The 22,056-nt window shown below is 37.2% G+C and overlaps 1 protein-coding gene across 1 annotated transcript in view; it reads right to left on the bottom strand.

The window, feature by feature from the left end:
- Nucleotides 1-22,056, bottom strand: part of ERBB4 (erb-b2 receptor tyrosine kinase 4) — a 559,265-nt gene that overhangs the window by 239,234 nt on the left and 297,975 nt on the right. Inside the window, exons 6-10 of the mRNA XM_063303051.1 lie at nucleotides 19,063-19,181; nucleotides 15,971-16,112; nucleotides 10,618-10,731; nucleotides 5,919-6,045; nucleotides 947-1,020 (exon numbers count right to left, since the gene is read on the bottom strand). Coding sequence (XP_063159121.1) covers nucleotides 947-1,020; nucleotides 5,919-6,045; nucleotides 10,618-10,731; nucleotides 15,971-16,112; nucleotides 19,063-19,181 — 576 coding nt within the window. The remainder of the gene's footprint in view (nucleotides 1-946; nucleotides 1,021-5,918; nucleotides 6,046-10,617; nucleotides 10,732-15,970; nucleotides 16,113-19,062; nucleotides 19,182-22,056) is intronic.

Raw genomic sequence — 22,056 nt, 5'->3', positions numbered from 1 at the left:
TAAAAAGTATACAAGGAGTCCTCACCTAATGATGGTAATTGGGACCAGAACCTCCATTGCTAAGCGATGCGGTCGTAAAGCAAGATGTCACATGACTGCATCGCTTAGCAACGGCAATCCTAGCAATTCTCCTTGCCATTATTAAACAAATTTTACCGGTTAGCTGAGCACCCACTCCAATCCAAGCCATTCAGCACTTGATCCCTCCCAGCCCTGAGCCTCAGTAAGGTAAGGGATTGCCTCCCACTGCCCCCACCCGCCTATCTCCCCCCCATTTCTGCCCTTTTGGCCACCCTGCACCTTGCCTTGTGGGGCAGCAAGCAGGCTGAGAACCACATGGCTCTGAGTCTGCTTGCCATGCCCCAGGAAGCTGCAGCCACCCAAGCCCAGTCCCAGGTGCAGTTGCCCTTGCCACCCTGCACTCTGAGACCTCTGCCCCCTGCACTCCACCGTCCCAGCTGACCTTCGCTGGCTTTTTGCTCCTGCTGCTGACAGTGTGCCTGGAAAATACATGGTCATTAAGCGAGGACTACCTGTAACCACTGAAGCCTGGTAAACTTGTACAGAAAAATCTTTCATAGTCATAAACTCAAGCGTTCATAATCAGTTTCCTAAAAATTCAGAAGGTTCCTTGCAATTAAGGAAGACAGTAGTCATATTAATACTAATATTTTGTATTTATATAGTGATTTAAAATGCTAAAGCAAATATATCACTTCACTTAGCAATAAATAATGACTAGCATACAGTATTATCTCCATACTGAAAAACAGAAAAAGGAACTGAGCCAAAAGATCTGTATTTTATCAGGGACATCTTGTAAACTCATGGTCAAGAATGAAAGTATCTTAAGAATTTCTTCATGCTCTTATCATGCTGCAGTGTTTGCTTTTTAAAGCATGCATTAAAGAGGGGAGCAAACAAATGCATAGACTATGTAAGTTACCTGTTATCTCTCTCACTGTTTGGAAGACATGTAAATTCTGCGGGTCAATCGCTTCAATTGTGTGATATGGGTCCCTGGAAGATAGCAATGACACATTGTGGTAATCTGAGTATGAAATTATGCTGATGGATTTACACCAAATCTTGGGTGGTATCTTTAGCTTTACCTTTAATCAAGAAGAGAGTGCTCTGACAATTTAAATTATTATAAATCCCATCACACCTTAAATTGCAGGTGTCAAACTCTGTCTGAATCTGCATAAATCTCCAAGATCTTTTGGCAGTGCACAAACCTCCAACCCATTGAGGTCCCTGGCTTTACTGGCCGCAAAAAGAAGTTGCCCTCCCAATATTCTAGTTGTAGATACAGCTGGGAAATGCAGGCTTCCAAAAGGATATTGCACAGGTCAGTAATCCTTCACACAATTACTTTTTCCATGCATACTTGATTCTAGTGAACAGGGGAGAGAATAAACCTTTCTTTTTCTCCTATTTCTATGTTCTTCCCTCCTGTTCTCTCCCATCAGAATGGTAGCATTTACATAAATGGACAATGTGTGATTAAAGTAGCTGACTTACACTCTCTTTGTGGGAGGAAAGAGAAGGAAGGAGAGGAGAGGAGCAGGAGGCTGAATTGTTTTCCAACTCAGATTAAAATTGGTTATGTGGACATCATGTTCATCCTACATTCCTAAATGGTGTATTATACAGTCTTGGCAGAATGAATGCTATTCTTGCCAGCACTGGTTTTGCTGCTCAGGTTTCCATCTATTAGAGCTAATAAAGAACACAAAATACCACAGCTTATTTGAGAAGCCAGAATTTATGTTCATGGTTATTACATTCGGTTTACATTTTGAATAGCTTAAATCAATCTTACATTTTTCTTAGCATTGTTCCACAAAGTTTAATTCTTATCTGTTAAATATTTCTGATTAAAAAAAAGTCAACCTATTCTTGCAGTGTGTGAAAACTGCAAGTGGTTTTAATTATTTTTATTTAAATGATGGCATGTAAAGATATATTTAATTAATTTGTTCTTAAATACCTGTTGAAACCAGTAAGTGTCTCCTAGCAGCTGGGTGCAGTGATTCAGTCAGGGCTAAAATCTTAATAAAATTATATCAAGATTGTTATGTGTAGGCATGCACAGAGACTATAGTTTCAACAATGTGTCTATGTGCTACTCTGCCCTGATGGCCAGTAAAGAAGAAGAGACATATATATTGACATTTTTGGAAGCATGTACATGCCAGCTGTATGTGTCTAAACAAAATAGACACATATAAAACAACCAAGCTTGTTTTTCTTTCCCTTAAAAAATGTGAACTGTCATGTTTAACATCTTTAAAACTGAGTTGTTACTAGGTTTGGACTGTAATGCTGTCACCCCAGTTTTCCAAGCAAGAGATCAACCCCCATCTCAACTTCTAACCAGTTTCCTCTGCAGCTTCATGGATGCTAGTGATAGAGGGGAAAAAAGAGGGGAATTAATCTCTCAGTTCAGCAGGTCACCTGGGCCTTGTTTGCTGCTGGTACTAGAAGTGGGGAAATGTAGTCAGCTACTGAGAAAGTAGGTGGGTGAGTGGTAGTGGTGAGGTCTGAAGGCTGAGATTAAGGTGCAGGTGCAAGAGAAGAAAGAGAAGGTAAAAATGCACTTGGGAAACAATAGAGCAAAATTAATTCAGGAAGTGTATCAGGTAATCTAGAACGCAAACCCAAAGAAGAACCTGGAAAGAGAGAATAGAATAAGTATCTTAATGAAAGCAGACCACTTATTTGGATCTGAATATCTTTCACACAACCATTATGCACAGGCAACGTTTTGATTACTTCAGGAATTCAAGCTACTTTCAGCAGCCCTTGAGATAAAAATCTGATGAGAAGACAGTATAGATTAATGGAATGAAGGAATGAATGGCTAAAACAAAGCTACCACATCTACACTACAAAGTTCCAGTTTTATACAGAGTTATAAAATTCTGGTGGTTATTATATTCTGTATCTGGTGGTCATCTTCAGTTTGTAGCCCAGATATGATAGCTGTGAAAAGCTGCCTAAAAAAATGTAACTAGATTATTTTTTTTAATGTTTCACTACTATAAGTATCTTGACAACAAAAGCATTGAAATAAATATCCCCATCCCACCCTGGCATTTGGAAGCAGACAGAAATATTCCTTTGCCATTCTTCATTCACAGAAAAAATACACATACAAGAAAGTTTGAGGGCATTTAATTGTGTATGTCTATAGATAACTAAAAGGGACGCGGTGGCACTGCGGGTTAAACCGCTGAGCTGTCGATCGGAAGGTCGGCGGTTCGAAACCACGCGGCGGGGTGAGCTCCCGTTGTTAATCCCAGCTCCTGCTCACCTAGCAGTTCGAAAACATGCAAATGTGAGTAGATCAATAGGTACCGCTTCGGCGGGAAGGTAACGGCGTTCCGAGTCGTCATGCTGGCCACATGACCCGGAAGTGTCTATGACAACGCCGGCTCCAAGGCTTAGAAACGGAGATGAGCACCGCCCCCTAGAGTCGGACACAACTGGACTTTACGTCAAGGGAAACCTTTACCTTTACCTTATAGATAACTAAAATAAGTGTATGAGATAGACTGGGGAAAATGACTTAAGAGACTAGCGTTAAGAATTCAGTAACACAGTGGAGAACTAGGATCATTTCAAGATTTTGTTCTGAGGTTGAAAGGAGTGCAACAGTAAAATCAAGGATTTAAAATCAAATAGTACAACAATGAAAATTATTTAGGTTTCCCACTCACAATTTAGAATCTGTTTCATGGAACCAATTTCATCCAGATTACATTTTTAACTGTTGTTTTTGTTCAGTGTAAGTTTGCTGAGAAAGGACTGCCATCTGGAAGGAAAACATGCTTTAAAGCAAGCATGTAAAGTTCAAAGTTTGTATTTCTTAAATAAAGACACTCCATGTATTGGGAACTCAAATTATGGTTTGCCAATAGACAGACTCTGATTTCCAGTCACCCAGCAAACTGCATGACTGAAACGGAACTGATTCACTTGAAAACCCATTCAATTGTTTTAATTTCCAAATATTATATAAAGCACAATGCAGAAATGTTTTGCCACAGTTTTACTTTTTCATGTCTTTTCCTGCCTTGTGAATTTCTGGGCCTGTGCTATACTAATCCAGTGCCCATACTAATTAAGTATGATTAAAACATCAATCATTATTTGATTTTGCTTAGGGTTACCTAAGCCCATGGCATAGGTAACATTAGAAATCCCTGAGAATAGCTACAGTTGTCTTAGGATCTCATTGGAAAAATAGATAACAAATGAGATGTGGTTCCTGATATGACCTGAACCAAAATTCTTCTACATTATGGGTAGAAAATTACCATATTTTGAATGGCAAAATCTGCACCTTTTGTTTCTAAATTTAGCATCCTATGTGTAGCAATAGTTTCCCCAAAGTGCATTACTCATCCAGGAATCAGAGGAAGAGAAGAAGAAAAAAATTACTGCAATCAATTAAACCAAATGAAGACAAGTTACAGTATCCTAGTGTCATTCATAAGATGCTTAGTCTCTGGGACATTGGCTAAAGCAATGGGCATCAACATTTTAGCCAGCGAGTACTGAAGTACTTATAATTTTCCCAGATGTAAATTATAATGACCCATATCTCATGACACAAGACTATAATTTCTAATCCTACAATCAAATCACTGAAGCCTTTTAAAATGTGACATTATGATATTTCAGCCAATCACTTTTTTATTTTAATTGGCTGAAAAGATTCTTGGTTCCTGAAACCTGAAAAGATTATTGGTCCCTGATGCAGGACGATATGCAAAAAGAATTAATTAAGGAAATCCAGTATATGTGTTATCATATGGTACTCACTTTTGTCAGATAAATGTTTTAAACATGAAACATCACTTTTTAAGCAAGGAGATCAAATTTATGGAAATCATCAAATATTCACACATTCTTTCTCCAAATACAGAAATATCAAGGCTTGTTTGCTATCAAAATTATCCTCAAAATTAGTATTTTCAAAAACTCAAGCATGATGTAGCCCTATTTTTATGCTGATGATATAAATGTGTGCTTTTCTTTTGGACAATACTCATGTTCCTGCAGTTTTGAGATAAACTCCATGAACTCAGTAAATTTTGCTTTAAATAATATTCCAGGAAAATACATGTCTCATAACCTTTTCTTGTTAAGATTTTCATGGTTTTGTGGGGGTTTGTTTATCATGGATGTTTTAATTGGAATGGCTTGTTTACGCTGTTAGTTACTATGAACCACGAAGAGTCTGGGTAACTGTGACATGCATAGATTATGTAGATAGGTAGGTGGGTAGGTAGTAGATGAACGGATGGATGGCGGTTCCAGTTCTTGCACATGATACTGATGTTAAAGACCTTTTTGCTAATTTTAGCAAACAATCTTCAATTTAATGGATAAACTGCCTGGTCTGACATAAGGCAACACCCTCATTCTAAAGTTTACTTTTATTCTAATGGGTTTCAGTTCAGTTTTCAAAATGTAGTCATTTCCCTATGCCTCTGGTTGTCTCTCTGCTTTCCTCGGAACTGGTCCACACATTTCTCCTAGCAACACTGACTCATTCAAACTGGACTCAAAAACTTTGAAATAGTTTTGATCAATCTTCTCTTAAAATCCACAGCAGAACCCAAAACTATGACAGTAGTGTGGGGTGTCTTTATTTTAACGCCAAAGTGCGATTGTCAAAAGTTTCCTTTTGATGTTACCATATCAACTTCTACACATGAAATTAGGGATATGCTGGGATGAAGCCACTACATGGCTCCTCCTAGATATGGAACTTCACCAGTATCCAAGAGAAACAAAATTGGCCTGACACTTCATCTCAGCATTGAATGGCAGAAATACTGCATAGTGTAATTGGATTTTTTAAAAAAACTTTGGTGTTACATGTCATAATATTTTGCACTCACCCACGAATTCCAGTGACAAGGAAGATCAAGTTCCCATTGATCTTGGTGCAGTTGATAAATTTATCAATGTTACTGGAGTCTACAGTTTGAGCATACATCAGACTTCCTGTGCCTATGCCATCACATGCTGTAAAAATAAACAATTTTGTAAAAATATGCAATCATATATATATATATATATATATATACACATACACATACACATACACATACATACACACACACACACATACACATATGGGTTCTTTTATATAAGTGAATACATAGATAAATGATAGCCTAGGCTGAACTGTAATTAGTGGAGGGGGAGAGGTGGTAAGGTAATTACTATAGGTAAGACTGAGATCATGGAGCCCACGTTACAGAATAAGGGTCAGTCACAGCACAGCTATATTTCTAGTAGAAGGTCACTTAAATGGAGAGAAAATCTTCCCAAAGTTCTAAAGGTAGGAGCTTATGACACATGTATCACTACTGAATGGAGTGACCAAGGCAATTTGGTAACATCACAGAAGTGAGCTGGGACAGTTGCTGTGCAAGTATATTACTGTATGAACTAGGAAATAGTAAGTGCTGATGACAGTGAGAAAGGAATCAGAAAAGAAGTTATTCTGTGTTCTGGGAATTCAAGAAAACAGCTATGTTTAATTTTTCTAAGCGGATGTGAAATCCTTAGCTTAAGAATTGCAGATTGGTTTTCAAAGTCATATATTTCAGTGGCTTCTGTCATAAATCTTCATCTTTTGTTCTTACATCTTTCATTTCAAAAGAAATAATCTAAAAAAAAACCCTTGTCTATTTCATCCATGTTTAGCCTTGAGCTCTTATAACATAAATCCAAATTATGTTAGGAAATACTACAGAGTGCCTTGACTTGCACACATGACTGTGTATTGCTATAAAAGAGCTCTTTTATAGTAACAGTACTAGAAATGTTATGCAAAGATACAAACCATGGCAGATGAAGCGAAGAGACACATTACAGAACCCTTCTAGCTACAACCATTCTTTTCAGAGTCACAGTGCAGCAATACTAACATACAAAGCCCTGTAAAAAGCAGCTGGGTGATACCTTTATTAATATAATCAAAACAACAAAAACATGGGTGAAACTTTAAAGTTCTTCAAACCTCTTTGCTAAAAACCCAGAATCATTTTAAGAATCTTGGGGCCTTCCTCTCTATTCCTTTTCCTATATTTTATCAAATGAATTATTTGACCTTGTACAATAAAAAGAATTTGCTCCTCAGAACAACCCCATAGAGAGGGAAAAAAGATTTGACTCAATAGCTCTAAAGAGAATGTTACAGGGCCCAAATCCCTCATATCTTCAGGTACGGTTCATAAAATTGATTATTCCTCTTACAGAGATACAGTTGCAGCTGTAGGCGGTGCAGTTTAGGCACCGTTGGTCAAATTGTATGTTTCCACAAATCCCAAAGTGAACAAAAGCAAAGCAATCCGTATATAGTACAAGTAGTCCTTGCTTACCAATTGCCTCATGTAAGTGACCGTTTGAAGTTACAACGGTTGTAAAACACCAGCTTTGCGACCAATTCTCGCATGTACAACCGTCACAGTGTCCCGCGGTCATGTGATGACCATTTGCAAGCTTCACAACCGGCTTCCAAAAAGCAGAATTAATGGAGAACGCGGAAGTGAAATTGCTAGTCGCAGTCATGTGATAATCTTGTTTAACACCAGCAGCACTTAGCAACAGAGTTGCCAGTCCCAATTGCGATAGCTAAGCAAAGTTAAATCTATTTACAAAGTTAAAGTACAAAGTTAGATATATTTCTGCAAATCTGAATGCATACTTACATTAGTATTTATGTGCAGTTATAAGAAAGGAGAGAGGGAGAGAAAGAACTGTGAATATGGCAGGGACAAAAGTTGAGCAGCCTTTCTGTGGTTTATGTAATATCCCATTTGGACAGAAATAACAGTTTCCTGTGGCCAGCTGGGGGTCTTTCTATTCTTGCTTTAGGACTTCTGTGATGGGGTCAGAGAAAATCATTTTTGTAAAAGGAATGCTGCACCATGGACCTATGGACATTTACTCCAGTGTCAGCTAAACTTTCCAGCGATTCATTTGTGGTGATCTGTGAATTCTGCCATTGCAGATCTGACCAGTTTTCAGGCACTTATAACAGAGATTTCTTTTAGTTTTCTGAATCTTGCCCTAACTTACATGTAACTTCCATTTCTTAACCATGTTTCTCATAGCTGAAACTGCTAGGTGGAAACATTTAGAGAATATTTTAAGGCCTTCCCCTGCTTTGTAAAGGTGAATTAACTTTATTTCCAAATGATGAGCCAAAGGCTTAGAGGAACCAATGGTTGTAGAAAGTAAACTGAACAACAATCACAATCTGAAAGGTTGGAAGGGTCAGAGTATTTATTCCCCTGTGAAATTGTCTCCACCTGGCTAATTGTAGGCCTAATAAGTCAATCACTTTTGGGGGTCTTACTAACAACTTCACAAATGAATCAATTGGAAGGGAGTCCAAACTTCAGCACCTGCCATATTTACTGTGTTCTTGAATCTGTAAACAACAGCATCTAGTAGTAACAGTGTATTCAAATTTGCAGGAAAATGTCATATTTAATTTTGTTCAATGAACAGGTTATGCCAGCATACAATCTAACCAGGTGTGCTTATACTTTTGCATACAACCATAGCTCCTCATAGAAAACCAGATGTCTGAAAGAAGTATCTTAACCAAGGGGAAAGCTCATAATGGACAGAGGACACACCTAGCTCATGCAAAGGAACAAATTCAATCCCCATGATTCTGAGCTAAATAAATCAAACGTTTTCACGTACAGCTTTCTACTAAAGTTGATAGTTCTCTTTGAACAATTTTAGGATGCTCAGCTCAGTAGAAACTGGATGAAATAGATATGGTGGTAAATGAGTGTTAATGTTTCTCAAGCAACATATTAGAAATCATTCATCCCAGTAAGTATTACTAAATATTTGAATGTGTGTTGATACTAGATACTAGAATATTTCTCCTGCCTCTGAAAACTAAAGCTCAGATTAAATGCTTAAATATTGCCTTAATATTCTCAATGTGCTTGCCTAAATGCATGAGGTCTTCAAACTGAGCAGAGAATGGGGCACATATGCTGGCCCTGCCCCTTTTCTCCCTTAACCTTCATATGGGGAGATACTGGGAGATGTGAAAGGGGAATGTACTTGTGTTGCCTTGAAAGGGGGTACAGCTCTTCACCCAGCCTGGGACTGAAACTTGGCAGTGTTTTGGATTACGTGGAGAGTTAGCCACACATTCTCCTCAGACTTCCTTCTTGAAGGTGAGAAACTACCCAGTTTGAAGCCCACACTTGCTCAAGAGAATTACTGAAGAGAATCAGCCTTTTACTCTGGTTCAGGGCAGCGGGGGGGCTTCTGAATCCTAAGACTGTGAACTTTAAGTACAGTGGCCATACATCCTTTATTATAAAGGACAGTCCTTTATTTCAGAAAGCTGTCTTTTAGATCTTTTCCCCCCAAAACTCACTTTTTCCCCCAAAACTCACCTTTATTTTGGTCAACATTTTTTACTGTACAAATAGTACTTTTACTGTACAAATGATACTACTTAATGCAGAGTCTTCCACATTGATGTGAAAAATATGAAAATTGAATTGTCTTTTTAAAATAAATTTACATATGCTGTTTGATTTTAGATATTTTTACTAGAATATGCATTTTTGTAAAGTTTTCCTTGGTTTTGCTCTTGAATTTTCCTTTGTAAAGCAAAGTTATAAACATAAACAATTAAAATTTTTTACCCTTATGAACCTCTTTCAGATTTGTCCCTTTTTCAGGCTTGTCCTTATTTTTTCCAAGAAAATATGGTCACCATAACTATGAGGGAAATTCTAGAGTGTCTTATGTTTAAATTAGAGATGATAGTGGCAGACTGGGAAATGATGCTGAATCCCTTGAAAGTGCACCATTAGAAGGGTGAAGGGAATTATAACCTGGAAAAAGGGCTGAACCCTTTTGGAAAAGGCACAACTTGGGAAAGCAATAAAATCTTTTGCCACATGTACTTTGCAATTTGTGTGAAAGTATGGGAGTCAGCTTTAAAAAGAGATTTCTTGAGCTGCAAGAATGCAAGAAGTTCATCTCCCCTTCTACACCTTAAATTGTCTTCCCACTAGTACTCCTGTTATCATCATACATAATTATATTCTATCCCTCCTGCTCTATGCTGAAATAATTTTCTGATTGCCAGGTGCACAATAAGCCTCACAGACAATGGGACATAAACCATGTTTAGCTAGGTCACATACTTGCACTTTTGTTTTCTGATAAAAAAAAAGTCTCTCCCTATCTTCTAACTTTAATATTGCATACACAGTGCTGGTTTCATTTCCTTTTCTTGGCCTTGAGGAACAGGAGAAGTGAGAGAGAACACTGCAATCCCCAGAAGAAGGGAGCATGAAGCAGCAACTTCTTGGGGGCTTACCCCAGAGACTGTATCCTACCAACTCCATCCTAGAAGCTGGGATTCCAGAAGACCCCCAACTACTGAAGACTATGACCAGTGGACTAAGAGAAACCACATTTCCACAGGATTGCCAGTTACCCTTAGATGATCAAACTGATCCAGATTTGGGCTTGGTCTCTAATTGCAAGACTACCATATATTGAACCACACAGGATCTTTAATCAAAGGCAGCCTACCTTTAGGACAAATGTCAGTGCATGGTTTGCATGTCTTAATACCATTTTCCTCTACTTCCATCTTGGGACTCGGACAGGCGCGTACACATGAGCTGATATCAACCACAAAGTTGTCTAAAAAAAGGGGGGGTGACAATGAAAAGAAATCAGTCTAACACTGCAAACAATGAATGCCCCAACATCCATTTCAAAAGAGACAGGATGAGCTAAGAGGTAGTGCTTACATTTATGTTAGTGCTCAACATATTCTTTTTTTCATGTGATGCTCTATTTTATTTTTTGAAATGTTATGTAAGTTCACATTCTTCTGTATTCCCACTGCTTTATTGCCAATTTAACATTCTTTAAAACTTTCATTTCCTGTGACATACTGACACTGTAACTCCATCTAAATGAGACTAATATTTTGGAATATATCTGAAGTGCTATATATCCATCAGAAGCTATCAACTCTTACCACCACATAAAATAAAAACTATAGCAGGATATTCCATAGCGAAGGTACTGGCAATCAATTTTCAGATGAAACCATCAAAATAATATTTATCCAAAGAAACAATTTTATATCAGTTAGTAAGCAAAATGCCCCTGTAATATAAACATAAAACTGGCTGTTACACCTGGTCTAATTTTTACAACTATCCAACTCCTTAATTTTCAACTACAGAAGTATAAACTCACACTGCTTCAGCGGTGGGCAATATTTTGTACCTAGGAGTGGTGGTAATAATAATAATTATTATTATTATTATAATTATAATAATAATATAAGGCAACTGGAATATCCAGCAAAGTGAAGGAAATTGTCACTTGAAAATTGAGCAATCATTAAATGCTATATCTAATCAAACCCTAAAACTGGGGGATTTCAAAAGATAATGTTTGATATTTGGAACCATAAATACTCAAATTTAAGTAATCTGTGAACAGCAATTAATGGAGCAATAAAGATTTATCCTTAGAACAAAAGCTTTTATAGATACTGAACTGCAAGAACTGGAAAAATTATCTGAGAATGCTAATTATATTGGTAACAACAACACAGATGAAACAGAAGATCACCGAATGAATCAAATCAAATGTCATTAAATTTTATTAACGTGCAAGACAGATAACAATGCTGATGAAAGGAATAATAATATTGAGCAAACGAATGTTGAACATTAGGTCTCTGAACTGAAAGGAAAAAAATATTGAAAATAATTTTCTATTTCAGTGGTGGAAGCTATTTGCTATTGCTTTTCATAACTCAAGCTATAGGGAAAAGCTTCTACCATTGAAAACGATGAGTAGAAAATAATTATCAAAATTCTGAAAGACACAAATTTGGTAGCAGAACATACTGAAACAAACACGTTGGCTGAAACTCATTAACTAATTTATAGCACAGCAAGTGCAGTGATAACATCAGAGGTAGGATACAATGCTGTAAAAAAAAAACGCCAAAATCAATTACCAAAACAGAAAATTCACTTGGAAAGAAAGTTCAATGAATTATGAAATGATATCAACAATCTGAAGAATTTGAAGGAAACAAAATTGAAAAATAGTAAGATCAAGCAACATTTACAGAAAAGATATAATCTTGGAACTAAAATAATTAAAGATGTCTCAGAAGAGTTAAAATGAGTCACAGTTATTTCAAAGACAATTGATATGAATATAGAATCAATCAATTTCAACAAAATCAGCAGTTTCAAACAAACAAGCATTTGTTTTATAAAGCATTGCTGGGAAATACTACAAGCATAGATGCATGCCCTGATAAAGATAAAACAATTTATAAATGGCTTGGATTAATTACAAAAAGGTGTTTGATTCTCTTTCACATAGTTGGATACAGAAAAGTCTGGAAATATTTAGCAATAGATTAAATATCTCAAATTTTGTAAAAAAAATCTTTGAAAAAGCAGAAAACAACTGATGGTAAATGGTTAATAAACTGGAAATGTAAACATCAGGAAAGGAAGTGTTAAAGGGGAATTGATTGTGTCCATAGGTTTATACCACCTCAATGACACCACTCACTTATATATTGAATAAAACAAACCTTTGATATGTACTGTCAAAATGAAGTTGAAAAATATCCCACCTGTTTTTTCTTTTTTTTTTAAATCCTTTTTAAAGGAGATGTACTGGGCATAAAAACTATTCTGGCAAGCAGATTGTGTAACAAACATAATTTCCTAGGATCCACATGTCCTCATGGGGAAGCCATATAGGGCCGAAATTTTTGGCCTACTAGAAAGCTTACTAAACTTCTTTAAAAACAGTGAAAAATCACACTGCTGCAAATTAGGGTCAAGCTTGAACCAATTACTCCTCCCCACAGCTGAATAAAGCATGTATTATGTATTAGGGCTATGCAATGTTTTCAGATTTGATGCCCAAAAGATGTTTCAGAATGGGTCTTTTTTTCAGTTTACATATTGTACAGTCCTAGTGACTTCCTACTGTGCAGAACATCCACTATATACACACACAAACACAACACATATATGTTTTGCTTGGAAAAGGTTGCCCTAAATCTTCATTTTTTTTAGCTTTGAGGCCTGAGCCTAATCAAAGCGTTCAGTTTCACTGACACATTTTATCAAGTCCAGGCTGGCCATTATCACCTGGCTATTCACACTTTGGGGAATTGCCTCAGAGCAGATTAAAAAAAAAATACTTAGCCTATGACAGAAGCAAGTAATAGCTTTTGGCTGAAAGCCAGAGTAAAAACTTCAGTAGTTTAAATGTGTTATGCTTGGCGGCAAAGCCCAGGAATGTGTGCATTTCAGAGATTTGCAAAAAGGAAGAGGTTGGTCAGGTGTCCCCCTCATTGTGCAGTCCCCACCGATTCATACTGCCAACTTTCTTGAATAGAGTAACCAACATTACCTATCCATTTCTTTGTTAATGTATCTGCTGTATAACAGACAAGCACTCAACAGATAGATATTCATCCTGGGATAATACTGCACTTCTGGTTAAAGGGGCAGAAAGCTCAGCTTCAAAGAGGAAAGCCTCTGTAATTTAGTGCCTGATCTCATTTAGTGAGGCTATGCTCCACTTGGCACCCCCCTCACCCCCAAAGCCAGAGCTGAATGGTGTAAATCAGGGTGGCTTTTAATTCCTTTAAGGCAGTATTTGGTCTCTAACTTGCTCTGTCATCCATTCAAAATTCTCCACAGAGCTTCACTTACAGTACCTATGTGGCTTAGAGGCTTAATGTTCTGGATGGAGATGAAGGCATCACACTTAAAATGGTGAATGATACACCCACACCCATACCCACACACTGCTTCCTACATGCCTGCCTGCCTATCTACCTTTGGGGATTTGCCAGTCTGCTAACATGCACTGGTGGAGAGAGGATAGTATTAGAGTCAGTGACCTGCATCAGAGCAGCCCTTGAAGTTAGACTACTCTCAATTGCTCCTCATCTTGGGCGGGCAGTGTGGCAAATTTGAAACAGAACATAGGTAGTCCTCAAAGTATGAACATTTGTTCAGAGAGTGTTTGAAGTTATAGCAGCACTGAACAAATGGTAGTTACGCCCGGTCCCCAAGTTACAGCCGTTGCAGCACCCCCAGGGTCATCTGATCAAAATTCGGGTGCTTGGTAGCCCACCAGCAATTACAGCTGCAGGGGCACTTCAATTTCCCCCATCCGCCTATCTCCTCCTCACCTCATCTTTGCCTTTTTGGCTGCCCTGCGTTCCATTTAATATGACATTCCAGAAATTGAAATTGTAATTCTGGTGTAAAGAGACATCTTGGAATGGTAAGAAGCAATTTGTGGGTCGGAGGAATTTAAAGATTACCTCATCCATGGTTGGAGTAGATCTTCCCAACATGTTAACATTTCTACATATGGCTGCATCTAGTATACAAGGATGTTTAGATCCCAGTTGAGTTCTTCCAGTAAAAGAAGATAGTAAGATATATAAAATGGAAGAGGAAAGGGCTTCTCAGCACACTGAGAATTTTTAAGAGTAATTCAGAATTTAAAGTCTCAGACCAATAAAACAAAGTACAGAATTTAAAATACATAAACACCAATAAAACACCAATATAAATTTTAAAATACAAAACAACAAAGGCTCTGAAATAATAACAAGAAGAAGGTAATACCCGGCTTCTGCAAGCCATTGCTATTGCAGGAACCTTTATAGCGGTTCTCCAAGTTAGGTCTTGCACAAGGAGATTGTAATTGCTTGATCAGAAAGAAAAGTAACGTTTCTGATCATTGGGTTTATGTACCCCAGACACCATGGGGGGTACAACGGGCAGTGTAGCAATACGTGGGTTACTGACTCTATCTCTGTATCTGAGCAGAAGCACATGGGACTGTTGTGTGGGAGACCAGTATATTTGCCTATAGTCTCCATAATAGGTAATGCATCAATTCAAGCCAAGGTAAAAAGCCTCCTGTGTGAGATTTTCAGGATGTTACTGATGCCCCTAGTTCAGAAGCTATTCAGTCCAAGTTTCTGAAAGCCATACTCTACGTCTCACATTCAATGTCAAATGCCCTTGCTTGGCTAATGCTTGGCTGCATTCCTCTTGGGGCCTGCCTGAGATTTCACTACAGTATTTCAGGGTTTGGCTGAAACAAATCCTTTGGAGTAAGTCTCTGGTTTACCTCACCCTACTGGATAGGTTTTCCTAATCTCCAAGGAGGCAAATTGATTCTGATCTAGCATATGGTGGCATCCCACTTCCAGCAATATTGTCTCCTGGCCCAGACAAAGCCTTAACTGAACACAAACAGAGGATCTGGGATTCATCCCTATTATAGCGCACCTGCAGGTTCTCCATGGATAATTCCCAGCACGCTCAGAGCCCACCAGTCCTAGAAAGTGTCCAATATGTAGAAGGGGGTAGACAATTCTAACACTGAAATTGTGAGTGCTCTTGAACAGTGATAAGATTGTGATGACTGACATTACCAGATTGCACCCCTGAATTCCAAGAAAAGGGCAAACATAAATGTAATTTTCACTTATATTTAACAGAAAAGAAAAATGAGACCTTTTGAAGAAAAGGAAATGTTAGAATGAGCTCCAAATTTGACCTCTGTCATGTAGTTAATGTAAGTTATTGGATGGAAGTAACCTGAAATTTTGACTATGAAACCCATAATATTTAACACAGATTTTTAGTTCTCAAGCAAAAGGTCTTATTACAATGTCAGCCCCCAACAATGCTACTCTTGGAATAAGTTAGACATTCAAAATAAAACCATTGGTTGAATTAATACTACAATTTCATATTTAACTTGGCTACAGTGATTTCTTCCGTATGGATAATGGAACTTTAAAAGAATAGTGCTTCACTGAGAGAAAAACACCCCTGCTATTACTTACGTGGGCACTTTTTGACACAAAAAGCACCATAAGTATATTTGCCATCTCGGTTGGTTTCCATCTGGAATGTGGCAGGATTGTAGACTGAAGTCTGTGGGCATTGGGTGACACAGGCCCCACTGTCATTAAAATTCATACAAGCCTGAAAGTGAAGAAATTGCACTGTTCTCAGAGTTTTCATTGGCATTTAATGAACTGACATTATCCTTAGTAAAATCTGACTACAACTGTAGGAAAAGCTTGTTTGGTTTTTAGCAACTCTGGGTAGAAAGAACTATAAGGAATCCAGAGAAGAGAGCAACACCTCTATCAACTTCATATGCAAAAGGTAAATGTCTGTTTAGATGGACAACAGACAACATTTGGCAAAAGCAAAAATGCTATGATGGAAGACATTTTAAGTTAGCAAGACTAAATGTCAAGCTGTGATGAAAGTGCAAAAAAAGTTGGAAGCCTATTTAGATCCAGCTTAATTTTGAATCTCACTGTTCTGTGAGGACTCTCTTAGTGAGCAAATCTGCTGAAACCGTAAAGCTGCGGAGATAGACACTTCTTTGCTTTCAAGAGTGCTCACGTAAACACATACCTACCAGCACACATGGGGAAAGACAGATGAGTACCTTATCTAGCAATTTGCACAGCACCGTATAACAGGTTAAAGAAAGCAGCCCTTGTTAGAACATCTCTTACTTCATTCTGTTGAAATATTGTTAATTAATACATAACATAATTCACTTATTTCTGTCAACTAATTCCATTATTTTTATCTATTATTGTCTTTCCAGACAATAATAAATTTGTCATTGCAACAAATTGCACAGTAACTGCATAATGAAAAAATAAAAAAAAAAATGTTTTTTTAAGTTTATGGCTACAAAGCGTTTTTTTCCAAGTTGAACCTATATTTGAGAGCCCCTTCAGCTTCTGAGCTGGAGCCAAAGGATCCAGCAACGGCCCAGGATCTATCTCTTGCCTGTTGTCAAATGCTGCTTTGTTGTCTTTTCCAGGTTCAAGAGACAAGGAAAACCAAGATCACTGTAAGATCTGCCTGCTCTGGGCTCAAGAAGAAACTCCACTTGTTTATTCAGATCTGTGAACAGTTCAGGCACAAGGCTGGGCTATTTGGGCCAAACCCAGTGGGAAATAGAATGCCTAGAACTGGAGCTCTCCTGGCCTGAAAAAGTACAGATGCCAAGGCACTGCTGAGCCACGATCAGGGAACTATCACTGGGAGAAGGTTAGGATTCAGTGCTTCCTCCAAACAGTTGTACAGACCTAACAATGCTGAATCAGTTCCTGAAACTATTTGTCTTGTGGGGAATACATGCACACTTTTAACACTTTACAACACCTACCTGATGAACTCCCATTTTTTCCCTACCATCTCATCCCATTTAACTTTTAGGTTTTCACAACAAGGTTTTTACCTTTAAGGACAGCTTTAAAATAATGTTAAATAAACACATCATGGCAAAAGGAAGAGAACTGCCCCTGCTCATCTCTCTCTGGTTCCTCATTTTAGATGCTTTCGTTCAGGTTCAGCTCCATTCCATTTGGGGCAACAGTTGAGTGAAAGCTGCAAGGCTGGGGCTGAGTGTTTCTTTCCCTTCGCTCAGGCAGTCTTTCTGAGGCTGAAATCAAGCTGCACCCATCCATGCGCCCCTTTTATATATGGAGGGGTGGTAAATTCCTCCACTATCACCACCCCCAGCCACAAACCTTACAATAACCGAAGTGACATATTACTCATTCTTCCATGTTTTTTCAATCCTAATTTCAACCAAGTATTTGTTGGGAGAGTGAAACAGTGTTCAAGCTGTGGGATAAAGTGATGCCAGTGAATGGCAGCTCTTAGTGAAAGATATTAATTTCTATCAGTGTTTGATTCTGCTCTGAATATCATTTGCTGAAACTATCCCCAAATTTATGCTCTGCAATTGAAGCCCCAACTCTTCTGTGCTATACATCTGCAAATCCATATTTGAATTTGATCTTTCGCTTTAACTTTAGCTGTGGAACACTCTATTATTTTCCTCCTCTGAGAGGTTCCGAATTCCAATTTCTCAAATGCGTACTCAATTGGTTTTCCACTTCCAAATGTTGCCAAAAATAGTTTAATTATTATTATTGTGGTGGTGGTTAATATTTTATGCTCCCTTTGCAGGCAAAAAACCCCACACTTGCAATGAATTATAAACATTTTTTTAAGGAAACTGCTAGAATGAAAGCAGCTGCATTTTATTAAGGGCTACAAAAGAAATTGACCAGAGGAAGAGTAAAATGTTACAATGCTATAGTAGACATGACCTTTTTTACTCAAAAACTCACACGTAAAATGTATTTTAGGAAGACGTGGCCAACAATAACATAAAATGACAGGATTCTCATATATTTTATATGTCTTACATTCTCTCAATACCTAATACTCCATTTCACAGCAGAGGACTTCCGTGTGAAGACTGAAAAAGAGAATGTCTTCTTAGGAAGCCCACCAGGGAAATGAGAAGAGGGTTGCTGTCCCCACCATATAACTGCCCTAATGAGCCCAAACATCGGAAACATGGATGCAAGTACAGCAGTGCTTCCCTCCTGATAGCTTTGGGCTGCCACCAGAAGCGGTCTCAGATAGAAGACAGTCCACCAAAAAAGAAATGGAAGTTGGCTTCTATACTACTTAGGTAGAAAATGTTATGGACTGTTCTCAGGGAAACATGATGGAAGTTATTTTCTGATGTGTGCATTGTGTGCGCGTTTTGTTTTGTTTAAAATCAAAGGTTGGAATGAAGTGCCCACATCTATGACTGTTAATTTTAGGCAAGTAAATAATGCATTTTCACTTAAGATGAAATTCTCACCAATTAGCATATAAATGGCTCCAAATCTCTAGTTGCAAATCTTGTAAATGTTTTAATGGGCAAAATAAGTTGGTAAGTAACAGGAACGTAATGGGAAAATATGAATGCTAACTTGTCTGGCAGATATCTTTCACTCTATGTGCAGTATAATTAAAGTCCAAAGCATGTTTACAAATTTCTTGGAGTAAAATACCAGAATGAGCCATGTGGGATGAAAGAAAGACAGCTGAAACCTACAAAGCAGTCTGTGTCTTTGGGTCCGGAACAGCCTCCTGCACATTCTCGATGACAGCATTCGCTGACAGAACGCCCGTAGCATCGGCCATCGCACTGCTCCGCACACACCACCTTCGTTACTAGAGAGGGCAGAAGAAGCGCACATAGATCAGAACAGGAACCACGGCATAGGCTGCAAATGGGACTCAGTCTGAGAAAACACAGGGCAGCAAGAACTGATGAGGGGCTTTTCTGCAGGTACCAATTAGTTGATGACCTGGCAGAAAAATGGTGAGCACTACAGCAAACATCTTTTCAAGTAAAATGGGAGAAAATGTAGACGTGGGGATCTAACCAAACTGCTTATCATTAACGCTGGGGTTCATGGGGGAGTTCATTAAAATGATATTGAAATGCATTTATTTACTTTATATACTGCCACGTTCCACATGGATCTGTGATGGTATAATGAAGGTATTAGATATCTTCTAATCTAATCATACATATACAGGCACTTACGAGATGGATCAACTTTTCCAATATTTGTACCACAGAGAGGTAGACACTTTCTTCTGATAAATTCTTTATTTAAAGAAAAAAGTGACTATCAATATAAAAAAAAGAAAATTATTTGCATGCAAATTGAACTCTTCTCTCCCATTATACCCTGATTATTAACTGGAATAAACATATTCGAAAGTGTTTTTGACTTCTGTTTGGGTCCTTTCAACTTCTTTCTCTCTCCGCTTAGAAATCCTACTCTAAATGTCTTGCTCTGTTATGTGAGATATGATATATGCAGGTGCCATTCTTGCTTGAATTCGGTTAAGCTTCTGTTGTGAATATATGTAACGTTAGTTTTGCTGTTGCTGCGTATTCTCCAAGTTTGGTTTCCCAGTCTGGTACTGGCAGCAAATAGTCCCTTTTCCAATGTTGTGCCAGATTTGCTTTTACAGACATCGACATGTATCTTTAAAAAATGTGTTATTTCTTGTTTATATGTTCTGGAACAACAAGTAGTAGAAACATTTGAGGTTTTAATTCAATTTTTATTTTTAGAATTTTTTTTAGGTAACACTATGTACTTCTTTCTAGTACTTTTAACTTTTTTTACATAACTTCTACATACGATAAAATGTTCCTTCCTTATGGCATTTCCAGCATGTTTTGTTATATGATTTACCTATTTTTGTAGTTATTAATGGAGTTATGTGCCATACGTAAAACACTTTATACCAATTTTTCCTTAGGTTATAACTTGCAGTAAATTTTACTGATTTTTTTCCCATTATACTTTCCATTGTTGTATTGTTATTATTTCTTTAAAATTTTGCATCCACTTTATCATACAAGTTTTGGTCTATTCTGTCTCTGTGTCATATTCTAACAACAGTTTATATATGTACATCCTAATAGATGGTCTTCATTCTGCAGAAGTGTTTCAAATTCTGTCATCTTTCTTTAACTCCCTCATTCTTTCCCAAGATCACTTTTTATTCTTCCAGCAATTTGTAAATACATCAACCATGGTAAATTCCTGCCCTCATTGGATAATTCTTGCTGTGTCTTTATACCTAGAATCTAAATACACCATATCTGCATATGTAATTACAGTTTTCTTGCTGTATCCTCAAAATAGAAAGCATTTGAAGGTGAGGCTAGTGGTGAAATTGCTGGACTTATTATTGATTTTAAGCAGTTCCATGTTCTTATCAAAATTTGTCTTATAATATGTTCTTTCCAATGTTTATCTTTTTTTTCCTTATACCACAGATATCTGTACAGTCCATTGACTAGACCAGCTCCTTCTCATATTGAAACACATTCCCAAATAGCAGAATGTTATTCTGTTATGCATTTTTAAAAAATAACTTGAAGATTTTAATTACAATAGTAAAACCAAATGCAAACCACACACAGAGAGAGATAGAATGAATAAAAAGTGCAAGGAAAGAAAAAGAAAAAGAAATATATAAAGAAGTGACTTCCAATCCATAAGGTTACAAACAAATATCTCTTCTTCCCATAACCCATTCCTTATCTATATGCAAATCCATAAATCATCAACTTTTCAGTCTTGGGGTCAGCAAAAAGTCTTTATAGAAAACATGTCTTATTTTAATCTTGGTCAAACAAACCAACTTTATATTTCTTCCTTTACTTCTAATGATCTTGATCTTTAATTCATTCAGATGTTGTTGTGGGATTTGGTCTCTCTTCAATTTTTCTTTTTTCCCATCCCAAAGGGCTTCTTTGAGGCTTAGCAAACCTCTTTTGTAAATCCAATAAAAAGTCTTATCCAAGTCATTCTCTTGGTTTATCATTTGTATTTCCACATTAATTTTCAAAGCTGTAACCAACTTCTTTTGTGTATCTAATAGAAAATCCTTATCTGGGTGATTCTCTTGGCTTGTCATTTTTATTTCCACTTTAACTGCCTTCTCTGTCTTATAATCCACACTTTTTTTTATCATCCAATATTTCTGGTTCTAATATTTCTACATCAGGCAAAATTTGTTTCAGATCTGTCATTCCTTCATTAACATCTTTTGGACACGGTTTATCCATAGAGGCAGACATCATTGCTGACATTGTAGCTGTTAATTTCTGACCCCATTCTTCAAAAATCTTCTGGAGTATTTCAAATGTTATAACATTTTGTGTCATTTTGTAAATCCCCATACTAACCAAAATCAAAGGCAAGTTTTCACTTTTCCTTTTCCTTTTCTGCCTAGAATCTTTAGTCTCCTCTAGTGTACAATTTCTAAAATCATAGCTAATCACTTTCATGAATCTTTTAAGTTATTTTAATAAACATTTTAAGAAATAATACATAAAAAGAAAAGGAAAAAAGACAAAATTAATAAAAAGACAACCACTGAATAAACAAGATTTATAAGTAAACTCATAACACATAAAAATTATTATTTTACAATATTTCATTAAGTGATTGTATTTAAGTAAGTATATTGCATTGTTTTAAAAACCTGAAAATTGCTATTAACCTCTAAACAG

This window comes from Candoia aspera, chromosome 1 (genome assembly GCF_035149785.1).
Source record: "Candoia aspera isolate rCanAsp1 chromosome 1, rCanAsp1.hap2, whole genome shotgun sequence".
In the NCBI taxonomy this organism is placed as follows: Eukaryota; Metazoa; Chordata; class Lepidosauria; order Squamata; family Boidae; genus Candoia; species Candoia aspera.
The sequence above is the reverse complement of the archived record's forward strand: the minus strand, read 5'-3'. Positions and strand labels throughout refer to the sequence as shown.